General features: G+C 44.8%; 1 protein-coding gene across 1 annotated transcript in view; it reads right to left on the reverse strand.

The window, feature by feature from the left end:
- Window positions 1-14390, reverse strand: part of ZFAT (zinc finger and AT-hook domain containing) — a 112316-nt gene that overhangs the window by 78715 nt on the left and 19211 nt on the right. Inside the window, exon 4 of the mRNA XM_054986064.1 lies at window positions 5893-6066. Within this exon, the coding sequence (XP_054842039.1) occupies window positions 5893-6066 (174 nt within the window). The remainder of the gene's footprint in view (window positions 1-5892; window positions 6067-14390) is intronic.

Consider the following 14390-nt stretch of genomic DNA (forward strand, 5'->3'; position numbering starts at 1 on the left):
TGGCCGAAAAGGGGCCCCAAATGGTCAGGATTGGGCCGCTGATGAGTGGGAGAGTGATCCACCACCCGTCAGAGGCCTGATGCGGGCTGTTTCAGCCCCAATCTAGGCTGAAACAGGCCCAAAATGGCCAAGAGTCAGCTGGGCGAGGCCACCTGACATGTGACCTCTACTGCCGGAACTGCGTTTCTGTGTGTTCCCCCTCAAAATGAGCCCTGCTTATGGGTAATTTAAATTGCAATGGGTCCCTCCTTTTCCCCTGAAACTTCCAATGCGCTCCCCGCACCCACCCCAAAGCTGCTCATCAAGAGTAAGAGAAGAATGCAGTGTGAAGGGTGGGAGTGTGAAGGGTGGTAGGTTAACTGAAAACTGGCAGAAGTCACCCTTCACATGCAGGCTCTTTCTTGAACATAGTGAGAATGGGAGCCAGAGTGGAAGTGGGTAATTTCTGCCAATTCTTCCAGCTTGTTGCGCTTGTGCCACATTTCACTTTGCTCTTGCGGGCAGAAGCATCTTCTAGAGAGAGGAGGAGTGGCTGCACCCTGGGAAAGATCTGATCTGTGAACTCTTGTTGTTCATAATTCATAGGATCCAACCCAGTGTTGTTGTTGTTTTTTTAAAAAAACAGTAAGTTATAATTTAAAGGGTGTGCGTGTGTTTCACTTGCCCTCTCAAAAACACAGAGCTGCAAAGGTCACCCCTACAGCTTTAGCTAAGGACAGGAGTGTATGTTACAAGGGACACGTGAGCTTCCCTGTCCCTTTTCCCCCAAGCAACGCTAATGCAAGGTCCAGGAAGGCATTTGCAGAGCAAAATGGGTAGTTGAGAAGGGTCTGCTTGATCTTGTCTCCACCTGTAGATTCTGCCCTGCAATCAACTCCTGGTCATCATGCTGGACTTTCAGTATTCAAAATCCTACATATGCATTTCTCACAACACATTATGGTGCCAAAACTTTGGAACTCCCTCCCCAGGGGGATTTTCCTGTCCTATTCTGTCACTGTCTTCCGCTAGCTGGTGAAGACTTTTTTGTTTTGTTGGATGTACCTCAGTAAGCACTTACTGGAATCTTCCCTGGTTGTGTTTGTTTCTATGAGTCTCTCTACACGAGACATATGACATGTGAAGAACACGTCGGGAGATGCAATGGTAGCCAGGAAAGGTAGTCTAAAAAGACAAAGACGGCGGCAGGGCAAAGGCTTTGCTATACACTGGAGCTGTGTGAAGGGGCTGTGAAATACCAGAAGGGAAACTTCAGGCCCATTAGAACCTCTCCAGGTCCAAGCCTGGCCTCTGGAAGGCAGCTCCAGCCCATTTCCATTCCTCGCTGCCCTCTGGTTGCCATCCCACACAGTTTTAGACTGGAGAGGTGAAACTAACAGAGACTTCCGGGAGGGGAAGATGAAGTTAACAAACCCTCTGAGGAGTGATCTCCGCAGGCTCTGTCTCTTTAAACGACATGTCCTGGCTAACACTGCATTTCCCTACACTTGATGAACACATGCCGAGGCGTCTCATTCAGAGGGACTCTTTGGCTATATGCTTTTTATTGAATTTATATGTGCACTTTAAATATTTTAATGTTTTAAATGTCTTAATAGTGAATATGGGAACCCTATTTGGGTGGAAAGGTGGCATAAACAAACAAACAAACAAATAATCCCCATACTGCCCATGGGAGAATCGAGAGTTAGAGAACAGTTTTTGAAAGCCCACCTGGTGAGTTCATAACAGAGGCAAGATTCAAACCAGGGACTTCCAGATCACAGCTCATTTCCCTTAGCAGCATGCTAAACCAGTCCCCCCTCCCCCCAAACACCCACTGCAAACATTGGATTTGGGAAAACATATTTGCCAAGATAACAGGGCATTTCTATCTTAAGTAAGAGCTTACCTGGTTTTACCAGCAACTGGTTCCTTTAAGTTTAAAAGCTTTTTACTTCTGGTGGATTATATCAAAGCTGCATCACATTTCAATTTATGACACTGGGGACTTATCTAGAAAGGCCACAATAGTTTGCTTTCCTTTATACTGAAAGAAAGGACTCATCAAATGGAGTAAACACAACAGTTATGAATGCTGTGTGTGTGTGCACGTGTGTGTGAGGGAGGGGAGAGTGAGAATATAGCTGGCAAAGTAAGATAAAGCTCAAAGTGAGGCTAGAAATAGGGGGAATGGAGGGCACCTTGCTATCCATTTATATGCCAGGCCCTCCTCCTTTTTGTCCCTTTGGCAGTTCATCGTATGCGCAGGTATGCTATCAATGCCTTTCTTTAATCAATGTGGTCATTAATGGTGGAACCAAGCAAGCCAAACTGCCTTCTGCCCGAGAGTCTAGGATTCAGATCAAGGGGCAAGCAAGAGTGGGTTTCCGGGTCACACCACAAAAGGCCAGGGGTTGGGCTCATTAGCTTTGCTAACTCGCAAAAGATGCATCGGCCATCCCCCCAGGTGGTGGATAGCAGCAGGGAGTGTCTGCACAGTTGGCACCCCTCTAAAGCCAGTCTTGTGTCTTCCTTCCCAGGATTCCTGGTAGCAGGTGGGATGGAGGGGCGGGACCTGAATCACATCAGCGGCAATCTCTGGACCGGTAACCACCAAAAACGCTGCTGGACACTGCAAAGGAATCGAGATGTGGCCTCGCTTTCATGCACACCTCTGTGCTGCACCTCGTCCTTTCCTCCACCCACCTCATACACATGAAGCTGCCTTCCGCTGCGTCTGATCATTGGTCTATCACGGTCAATATTGTCTACTGTGATTGGCAGTGAGTCCTCCAGTATCTCAGTGTCTTTCCTATCACCTACTGTCTGATTGTTTTCACTGGAAATGCTTGGACCGTCTGCAAGCGAAGCAGGTGCTTCACCACAGCTGTTCACCCCTATAGCTGCGTCCCCATTTGTGGGTGAAATGTTTGGAACTAAGAGAGAGCAGGAAGATAGGTGGGGAGGAGACTGGGATACAATGCTCTCCTTTTCTCTGCTTGTTAATGAAGAATACAAAACAGACTTTTTTTTTTTAAAGAACACGGGATGTGACTGCAATATGACCACCACTGCAGACAGACAGAGCTAGCATGAATTCAGAGAAAATGCTGGACTAAAGCATGGCAGAAGACACAAAGAATCGTAAACACTCTCTGCTCTGCAAGATAAACATTTATTTAACTATGTCCAGAGCACAAAACCAGCCAGTGAAGCAACTGGGTCTTTGGATGGCCAAGGAATAGAAGGACTGCTAAAGGAAGATGGGGAGATAGCAGAGAAGATGGGGAGATAGCAGAAGAATTCTTTGCATCTATGTTCACTGTAGAAAGTGCGGAGCATGTACCCAAGCCATGTACCCATGCCATGATTTGCAGGAAAGGAGTCTGAAGAACGGAGTCAACTTGAGGTGATGAGAGATGAATTTCTAGACCTACTGGGGAAATTAAAAACCAGTATGTCTCCCAGTCCTGATGACCTAACACCAAAAGTTCTTAGGAAACTCAAACGTGAGATTGTTGATCTATCAGGTACACAGAAGAACAAGCCTGCTAAGGGGGAATCAGCATGGCTTCTGCAAAGGCAATTCATTCCTCACCAGGCTTTTCGGAGTTCTTTGAGAAAGTGAACAAATGTGTAAATAATGATGACTCAACAGACATTATTACTTGGACTTTTCAGAGGCTTTTGACAAGATTCTTCACCAAAGACTCGTGAATAAGCTTAGCAGACATGGGATAAGAGCACGGGGCCTCTTATGGATTAAAAATTGGTTAAATGGCAGGAAGCAAAGAGTAGGAATAAAGTTTACAGACACAAAATGATTCAGTATGGTGAAAACCAAGGTTGCCTATGAAGAGGTCCTGGAGGATCTCCAGAATTTGGTTGAATGGGCAACAATGTGGCAAATGAAGCGCTCTTACGTTCTTGTGTGCTGGTTCAATTCACACGCACATACCAAAGCACAGATTCTTCCTGCGCTTAATTTGAAGAGTTATGGATCAAGACTGGTAATTCCAAAATAAATGCTGATGGCTTATTCTGTGGATTATACTCAGCTTTTCACATCAGCCAAAGGTGTCAATTTACCACCTTTCATAAGCATTAAATTCACCTTAATAAAAGGCAAAAGTGTATCTGACTTCTTTGCACTGGAAAATCAGATGCAACCAAACCTGCTGAAAAGAAATTGGCTGTGGTCCTGCAGTGCTACGAACAAGATAAAGAACGGCCCTGAACCTGTCTCCAAAGAGCACAGGACAGAAGAGTACTGAATAGTCAGTATGAAACCACTGCAAGAATATAGCTAAAATGGCAACAGAGACATGCTGTCTGTACAGGATGCTCCACTTATTGCCTTGAAAAACAATCTGCTAATATTCAGGATTCCCTCACCCCACCCTTCATCCCTCTAATTGAAAAAAAGATTACATGGCATCTTCTATGAGGGTGTCATTACAGAACATAGGGGGGGGGAAATAATAACGGGACATTTGTGAAGTGTGTTCTGCTCAGATGAAAATTTGCCGCTAAGCATGAAGACAATAAAGAATCCTGTAGCTTAAAAAAAGCGAACCTGCTTTTCTGTTCAACTTACCAAAGCTCTAATTTTGTCACAGGGAGGAAAATACATCACAGGAGCCAATGGCAAAGTGAATCGAGTATTTTCTCCCCACCGGATGAAGTCTTTAGGGAATGGAAGTCACTTAAGAAGTGTCTTTATGGGCTGGGGGCAAGAAGAGTGGCCCAAGAACTCTAGATACATCCAAAAGTGGACATAGGTGAGAGAGAAAATCAGATGCTAGCTGCTTAAGCACTTGCTCTAAGAAATATACAGCAAGGCTTGCAAAAGCCCAGGCTTCTCCTAGCTCCTGCTTCCACTGAACTGGAATACCAGACATCAAACCAATAGCCGGAGATTCAATACTGCTCATGGCCAGGGTTGGGGGGAAGAATGCACTTGTGTTCTGTTTTTCTCTGATATAGTATCAAAGATGCAACGACGTCACCAAGGGTTGCAAGCAGAAGCTCTTGTCCCACCAACTTTTCACTTCCCTGGCCTGCGAATTCTTTTTACTATTTATTTTCTGCTCTTTTTTTGTGTGCCTCTCGGCTCATTCAGCTCCCTGGCCTAGCCTTCTCATCTGCCTTTCAATTAACGTTCATGAAGGAGGACCTGCATTGTGACAAGCTGCAACCATGCAACATCCATGCAGATTATTTATCTGGGACTGTACAGAGTTAACATCAGCATGAACAGGCAGGCACACTGTGATAGATGCTCACACCATCGCTTCTAGGATAAGCCCGAGAAGGGGTCCTGAGCTCCTCGGAGAGATGGAAGGATTCACATGGGATAAACAGTCCATATTAACGTGATTCTACTTAAATATTGTAAATATTTAAGTAAACTCCCATACTGAAACTTGAGACTAAGTAAAAATAAAATTGAGAGAGGGAAAAGAAGTTTTCCCATCAGCACATTAAAACGTAATTGGCTGAGAAACAAAACATCTGACCAGAGTTCTTTACAGATTTTCATGTCAATCTCATAATAAATTCCAAATATGAAGGAATTCTGCATTACACCCATCTTCCACACAAACTTTTACACCCATCTTTCATACAAGCTTAAAATATTTATCTCCTGTTTTTTTTTTTAGATACATAAAACCAGAAATTCTCCAGATTCTGCATCTACTGTTTGGTGATCAAAACCAGATTATGTATTTTGAAATCTGGTCTCAGCAATGCAGATCGCAAAATGCCTTCGTTATGTGGCTACAAAGAACAAAACACACATGCCATGGCAGGGAGAACAACGAGATCTGGAAACGATGGGAAACTTTTGGAAGTGTTCACTTTACTTTCTGATATAAAATCTCTCTCGGTCTCTTTCATTATGGTTACCTGGAATAGCTTCGTGGGCTGTCAAAACCACACTTATAATTGGGTTCTTAGCTCCCGAGACCTGGTCTGCTTCCTTTGCCAAAAGGCTCTTCTCAGATCTCTGCAGCCGTGGCCTCTTAGGTGCTTTTTCACGCTCATCTTCCCTCCTGTCAAGGTCAACGTCAGAATCATTACCTAAAGAGCAAACATCAAAAAGAATGTAAAGGGAGGATAATGCGTATTTTCCTTTTATATAGCAGCTGACATCATCGGTTGGTTGGCAAGGTACACGGGTCTGTTTCTGAAAAGTAGCTTATAAAAACGAGCAGAAATTTTGGTAATGAAAAATCAAGAGACGGGAGCAAAGGGTACTTTGAGACACAAGAAACAAGCAGATTAGAAACCACAGGCTGCAAACCAAAAGCAATAGTGGGTAGATGTGCTACTTGCAACTCAGTAAGACGATACTCTTTACAAAGTCAGGCAATGCCATCAGAGGTTGCATTAGTAAAAGGAGAGAGGGGGACCATCACTACTAGGGTATGTGGTGGAGGGGGGGTGTCGATAGAAGCAGGAAGGCTGGGTGTGTGTATGTGATGGAAGCTGATCTACAGCACCCCTGCCATGTCTGATAGCAAGCTCCATACTGTACGGCATCAAGGCGTCACTGTCCCAAAAGATGAACGGAAGGAGACCTACTTCCTCTGCAACCCAAGACAGATGGCAGAAAGGACAACTACAACAAGAGTCTTCTGGCTCTCCAAAGAAGAACCAGTTTTGTGCGAGCATAAGCTTTTGTGATCTAGAACACCCTTCCTCAGACATATCTGAGGAAGTGAGAGTAGTTCATGAAAATGTATTAAGACTTCCAGGTTCCTATCTGTTTCTGTGGTAACAGACTTACACAGCTAACACTTTGGAGGTATAACCGATACCAACTTTCTTTTCTCCATTAGCTCAGCATCTGGGTAATTTGCCAAAAGTATTCAGGGCATCTTCATACCTCACCACCCATCCGCACATCTTTACCCTACCCTTCCTCCAAGGCTCTCAGGCCATGAAACACAGTTATCCCCACCCGCTCTCCAGATGCTCCACTGGTTACTGATCAATTACTGGGCTCAGTTGAAGGTTCTAGCTATCAGCTACAAAGCCCTTAACGGTACAGGACTCGTGTACCTCAAGATGTGGCATTGGCCGCAGATTGCTTTAAAACCACAAAGGAGAGATCTATCAATGCTGTTAATTTCTAGCGAGGGAACAGTAAAACTGAATTCCAGATCCACAGGCAGAAGACTCCTTGAGACAGACAGGCTGGCCATCGTGATCACATCCTGGTTGGGAGTACGGCTGATCACTGTTGGAGACAGAATGCTGGACCTGACGGGTTTTGTGGCCTGATGAACCAATGTGGTGCTTATGTTCTTATGCCTCTTGGAAGATGAGCACCTCCTTGGGAGGTGGAGGGCTCTCCTTCTTTGGAGGGATGAGCCAGTGCTAGGCTCTTGTGGCCCTTTCTTACCTGCCCAGGGTAATTCTGATCACCACTTTGGGAAGGGATTTTCCTCCTGGCCAGATTGACCAGGGATCCTGGAGGCTTTTTTGGCCTTCTTCTGGGCATAGAGCAAAGGTCACTAGGGTAGGTGAGGGGTGGAGATAGCTGTGAATTTCCTGCACTGGGCAGGAGTTGGACTAGGTTACTCTTGGTACCCCTTCCAGCTCTATGTTTCTATTTCAAGGCCCATCCTAAACAGAGTCACACCCTTCTAAGCCCACAGAAGTCTAGCAGTGTAGCACTGCCTACGATGGCTCTGTAAGCACAGAAAATTCAAGAGACCTGGGGAGGTTGCAGATATTACCTGATATTACATTTGATTCTCTGGCCATTTTGGGTTCCCACCCCCAGACAGACACACTCCTTGCCCTCTCCCTTTGCTTTTCTGCTCAGCAATCAGGCTGGACTGGATTCTGTACCGCAAGCACTTTTAAGGATGAATGGTCAATGTTCATTAACTTTTAAAATTCAAGGATGGGTCAGCAAACGATAATGGGTAAAAGAAAAAAAGGCCATTTCTGCCAATTATGTCACTGATGGTCACTGAAAATGTCTTTTATGTCTATTCATTTGCAAGCTGTAATTTTTTTTAATGACACGTTAATAAAGGGGGGGAAACAGAACTGCAGAACTGGGCTGGAGGAATGAGGGCGGGAGGGAGGGGGGGTTGACTGAATCTTGCCCCCCTCCCATAATTGGAAAGGGAGTTGACAATATTCAGAAGAAGAAAAGCAGCTATTTTGGCCGGGCTAGAGCAATAATGTGCCATTCATTAGCTAGTTGCATTTGTAAAATAACATTTTAATAAAAAGAGGTGGTGGGGGGGGACAGTAAGAGCTGTCGAAGGGGACTGGGAGAATAGGGCAGGGCAAAAGGGAGTTCACGCACACACACCCCTGGACACTGCAAATATCTGGCTGGGGATGGGGAGAAGTTAGCATCCAAGGGAAGAAAAGCAGCTATTACGTCCCAGCCAAAGGAGGAGAAGCTTAAATGCTTCACAAAAGCAAAAAAAAGAAAAAAAAAGATGTCTTAATTTAGCAGAGTGAACAAATTTAATAGGAGACGGAACTAGCAGTCTAAATTGGTCAGCAAATAGAAGTCTGGTGGGAATTGTGACGGGCTACACAATGCTAAACAATTCAGTAGAGTTGCCAGTAAGCACGTGCAGGAGGAGAGAAATGTGCGTTAGGCACAGGGCTGGATCTCACATCGACTAAACTCAGCCACTACGTCCGAAAGGAGACAGCAGCTTCCTCATTTCTGTCTGGTGGGTGGAAATGCCGTCAAGGCACAGCCGTAGGGTTTTCAAATCAAGAGATATTCAGAGGTGGATTGCCATTGCGTGTGGACTTCCTTTGGTGGTCTTCCATCCAAATACTAACCAGGGCCGACCCTACTTAGCTTCCAAGATTTGACGTGACCAGGCTAGCCTGGGCCATACCGCTGTTTATAATTGTTTTTATCCTGCCCTTCCTCTGAGGAGCTCATGGTTGATCCCCTGTTCAATTTCCACAACAACCCTGTGAGGTAGGGCAGACTCAGCGACAGTGACTGGCTGAAGGGCCGCCCAGTAGACTTCACGACAGGGTGGAAATTGCAATCTGAAGATACCGTCCTCAGAATACCTTCCTGGCTATAAGCTCCACTGAATAAAACCAGACTTACATTTAGGAACAGTTTCCTGGATGAAGACCCTGTTGCTCAGCAACGAGTGTTCCAATGCCAAGTCTAAGTATTACGCCCCTCTGGCTCAAAAATATGTAACGATTAGAATAAAAAAGAAGTCCCGTGACTGGGGCAGACACACCTCTGCCTTGCAGACAGCCTACAAAAGCAGGCGGTGGGCAACATGCCACTCATAATCTGCCCTGTCAAGGTTTCTGCCCCCAGACAAGTTGCCTCTCTGTCCCTACGACTGGCCTGTCATGGGCAAGCGGTCAAATTGACAGCATGGGGCTATATGAAGGGAATATAGGATCAGCGTTCATTGCTTCCTCGTGTGCCAGGATGCTCGTCTTCACACAAGGCCCAGAAGCACAACTAACCCTACAATGCTGTTGGCCTGGAACACCGTCCAAGATGCTTCCTTCTAACTTAAGTGGCTCTCCCGCCAATGGAAAAGCCACTCAAGTTGGAAGAAGGCTCTTTTGGAAGACTTCAAACAGAGTCGCACATAGCAGTAAAGTCTGTGGTAGCATACACCCCATTACCAGCTTAATTAATGCTTCGGGAATAGATTGGTGACCAAAGTTCTAGGTCACCGACCACATCAGAAATGTACTACAATCAATGTAGTCCAACAAAGAAGTTGGTGGAAATATACTGTCAAAAAGTCAGCTGGGTTTAAATTTAAATCTGGAAAACCTGTGCTGGTAATGGCCTAATTCATCTATAAACTGCAACACATCCTTGTTTAACACCCCCTCCTCCCCACACCCTGCCCCTTTGAGGAAAGAGGCAAGCCACAACCTGGACAATACATATTCACGATGATTGCAAAGAATGCATATTCATGATGATTAGCAAAAGAAGAAATCTAGCGGCACGAACATTTATTAAAATAAGAGCTTTCACGAGCCACAGGAACAGTCTAGTGTAGTGGTTAAGAAAGTGTTGGAGTAGGATCTGGGAGACCTGAGTTCAAATCCCCAATCTGTCATGCAAGCTCACTGGATGACCTTGGGCCAGTCGCGCATGCTCAGCCTAACCTACCTCACAGGGTTGTTGTGAGAATAAAATTAAGGAGAGGAGAATGATGAAACTGCTTTGGGTCCCCATTGAGAAGAAAGACTATAAATGAAGTAAAATAAATAAATTTTGTATAAATAAATAAATGAAGTAAAATAAATAAATTTAAGGTGCCACTATACTTTTATTTTATCTTTTTAACACACATCCAGCCAATTTGAAAAAAGTCAGTTTGCCCCAAAGATTGCCAGTCACATGTACATAGATCCAGAGGAGTTAGCCGTGTTAGTCTAGTTGCAAAATAGTAAAGAGTTCAGTAGCACCTTTAAGACTAACCAAGTTTATTGTAGCACAAGCTTTCAAGAACCACAGATCTCTTCATCGGGTACTACTGAACTCTTTACTAGTCACATCTACGGATCTCTTGTTCACTCTACTAGTCGTCCTAACTATTAAACTGGTAGAGATACCCTGCATCAGCTTTTTGGCACAAATATAGCCACCTCACTTACAAGGCCAGTATTTTGATCTGTCCACCACCCTATATATATCTAGAGATATGGATATATGGGCCATGTCTGAAATGAAGTAACTCTTCCATTGCCGTCTGAGGAGAAGTTTTTATTGTATGTAGTGTTTTAAATTTTATTGTAATGTTTTTATCTGTTTTTATGTGTTTTTATGTAAATTAAAATGTTGTGCTCCACCCTGAGCCCGCTTGGCAGGGAGGGTGGACTAAAAATCTAATAGATGCAGAGGAGTTAGCCGTGTTAGTCTGTGGTAGCAAAATCAAAAAGAGTCCAGTAGCACCTTTAAGACTAACCAATTTTATTGTAGCATAAGCTTTCGAGAATCAAGTTCTCTTCGTCAGATGCCTGATACAGAGACTCCAGTCTCTGTATCAGGCATCTGACGAAGAGAACTTGATTCTCGAAAGCTTATGCTACAATAAAATTGGTTAGTCTTAAAGGTGCTACTGGACTCTTTTAAAAATCTAATATAATAAATAAATATTTTGTTTCCAATCAATTGTACTTCTGGTCACTACCATCTCTATCTGTAAGCTCCCTGGGGTGGAACTTCAAACTCATTCTACTTAGAATATCTCAAACAACCCACCCCCCACCTGAAGACGGGAAGAGGCTACCTCCTCGTAGAGGCCTAACTGAGATGAACAGTCTTCGTTCCTACTCTCCTCTGATAAGGCCAATTAAGCAGTTAGTTTGAACAGCTGGCACTTTGATTTGGCAAACTAATAAAATGACCTCTGGTATCCAGATCTATGCGATCGAAATCCCAGTTTGACATGCGCAAAGCAATTTGATGCGATGCTGCGTCTCTATCTAGATGGCATTTACGGGACGTTCACGGCTCTGCTGATGAGGAAGGCGGCTGTCAATGACATATGAATCAGTATGTTCGACAGCATTTCGAGCGAGACCCGTCCAAGCCATCACGATTGGCGTCCCTAATTGGTGCTTCTGCCACATGCCACGCATTCTTAATTGGAGGTGCTCCCTGATGGATCTCCAACACATTTATCGGTTCCTTAATTGGCATGTTCTGAGCTTGATATTCATCACAGCGCTTTTTTGTATTGTTACCCTCTTTACCGTTAATCCTCTCCAAGACGCTAGTTCTTTCAGCAATATAAAAAAGGAGGAAAAGCAAACAATCTTTTCACAACCCGTGCGTCTAAAGAGAAATGCTTTCACATACGTGGGGACTCTCCTGAAGAAATTTAGGTCTCAGGTGGCCATTTGTTCCAAGTGTTTGCCCTACAGGAAGTGCTATGTCACACTGGGGCGTGCCGAGCTCTCAAGACAGAGAGGCTCTTGCAGCTCCTGGCAATAGCTGCAGCTGCAGCTAGCTCCAGAACCTGAAAACATTGAGTCCTGTACGTAGACAACTGCAGAGAATTCACCCCTTCCCCAACTGGAGAGATGGCTGTTGTACAGAAGGGAAGGGAGCAGAGCAAACATTCGAGCAAGCAGAGTACTGAGAAGTGGAGGCGCAAAATGTACTTGATGAGCAAATAAATAAAAGGAAGGGAGAAGCGGGGGTCGCAAATGAGCCAATCCCACCAAGAACATCTGGTTGGTCAGCTTACAATACGGAACGCTGCATGAGATGGATCATTTGTCTGATTCAGCATGGCTGCTCTTATATTCTAGGAAGCCGGTGCTGCTCTGCTTGCTAGGAAAAACTGGACGGGGAGAACAGTATTTCTGGAGAGAAGCTACGACCTGCTTTTAGTGGACAACAGCCAACTACGCACCTCCAGGCAGCTCTGGAGACAGGGCACAAAGAATGCGGTCTCTGAGCACTTTCCGAGGGTGAGAGGGACCTCTCTTTATGAGACTGGGCCTCCTGACCCGATGGGGATCAATTGCAGAAGGCAGGCTGTAATAACAGCATCCTGTATCCTCCTCCAGCAATAGGCAAGCTTTGGTAGTGGGGTGACAGAGCAGAATTCCTATAGCTGGCTGACATTCTTTCTCTTTATCTCGTAAAAAGGAGATGGACCAATTCCTCCTCCTTCCCAAATCCTGATCTGCAAAAATAGCTAGAAAGGGATTTGGAGTGGATCCAGATTCTAAAGCCTGTCGTCCGCTGCTGAGCCGCTTACCGACCCTGCACTCTCCGCAGAAGCAGGACTGAAAGCGAAAAACACTCTCCCCACCCAAGGGCTTGAGGAATCTTTGGCTCTGCCCACGTAGGCAGAAGGGAGGAGTGACTCGCTCCAGGATGTCTGCCACGGGAGGACCCACTTTTCTAAGCAAGCGCGCAGGCAGGCATGAACTCCAGACATGGAACCCACCCCTAGAGCAGACAGGTCACCACACACATCCCAAACCCAAGTTCAATTTTCATCTTCACAGATGCTGTGAGCTTCTAAATCCAAAGCTAACCTTTCAGACGTATTTATTTCATTTATTTTTATTTGATTTTTATCCCACTTCTCCTCAGTTAAGAACTCGCTGTGCGTTTCACATCAATAATCTATTACATCCGATGAAATCAACAAAAAATATTAGAAATCCAATAAAATCCAAACAAAACATGCAGCATACATAAACCACACTGATCCCAGCCCTAGATTATACAACTCTACAGAGAAACATCACACCATCCTCCTTTCCACACCACACACACAGACACACGCTTCAAATTGTGTTTGTGGGAGACTGAACAGCGCCTGAACTAGAAAACAAATACAAAAGCACTGCAATTGCACAACCGGCATTAAAAGGCGGCTAGCTCTCTTGCTCCAGCCAACAGACTTCTCTCTCTATGAGAGGTCATTACATGCTCCAATCTAGCAAACGTGTTTCAGGCGATTGCAAAGTCAATTTTAGAAAAAGTGGACTGGCTTGATCAGACGGCGGTCCAGCTAGTTCAGCATTCTGACGATGGCTACCCTCTCTCTGGGAACTTTTAAGCTGAAAGTAACAGCCTCCTCTGGGACAGGAACAGCCAATATTTTTTGGCCTGGAAAGCCAAAGATCTGCAGCTTCCGCCGGTGAGGATGCTGGTGGGCTACCAGTCAAAAGGGGTGGGAGGGCACACGGGCAATGGTCCAGACTCCAGACTAGGACCGCCAGCCTTCAAGTGGTCTAATAACAACAATACCCATGAAGCCTAACTAAGATAGAATATGTACTATTAAAAACTACAATAAAGTATATTTAATGAGAGTTTGTGGATGGTCATTCAACAGGTACTTCACTGCATCTGCAGCCAGTTAATCCATAAGGTAAATACACCTACAAAGAGCCTTAAGCCCACATAAACCAATCCTATAACATACGAAAGTGCTAATGTCATTCAGTATTGCGTATCACACAATTCCTATGCTTGGAGCGTACAACAGAGAGTGCCGTTAACAGTCAAAAAGAAAAGAGTCCAGTAGCATCTTTAAGACTAACCAACTTTACTGTAGCATAAGCTTTCGAGAACCACAGCTCTCTTCGTCACATGCATCTGATGAAGAGACCTGTAGTTCTCGAAAGCTTATGCTACAGTAAAGTTGGTTAGTCTTAAAGATGCTACTGGACTCTTTTCTATTTTGTTCCAAAGAAAGCGTATTAGGGATTAACATGAAAGCAGGTTTCAGTATTAAAAAGGACACAAGATGGGGCAGGGGGTAACAGAAGGGTGCATCCTTTCTTGCTTCCTGCTGCAAATCCAGTCTGCTAATCAGGATCCAACACAGAGCCAAAGTCCTCCTCACCCTCCATTTTAAATGCATTCAAGTGCATTAAATATAAGG

The sequence above is a fragment of the Eublepharis macularius genome, chromosome 7, assembly GCF_028583425.1.
Source record: "Eublepharis macularius isolate TG4126 chromosome 7, MPM_Emac_v1.0, whole genome shotgun sequence".
NCBI classification, from domain to species: domain Eukaryota; kingdom Metazoa; phylum Chordata; class Lepidosauria; order Squamata; family Eublepharidae; genus Eublepharis; species Eublepharis macularius.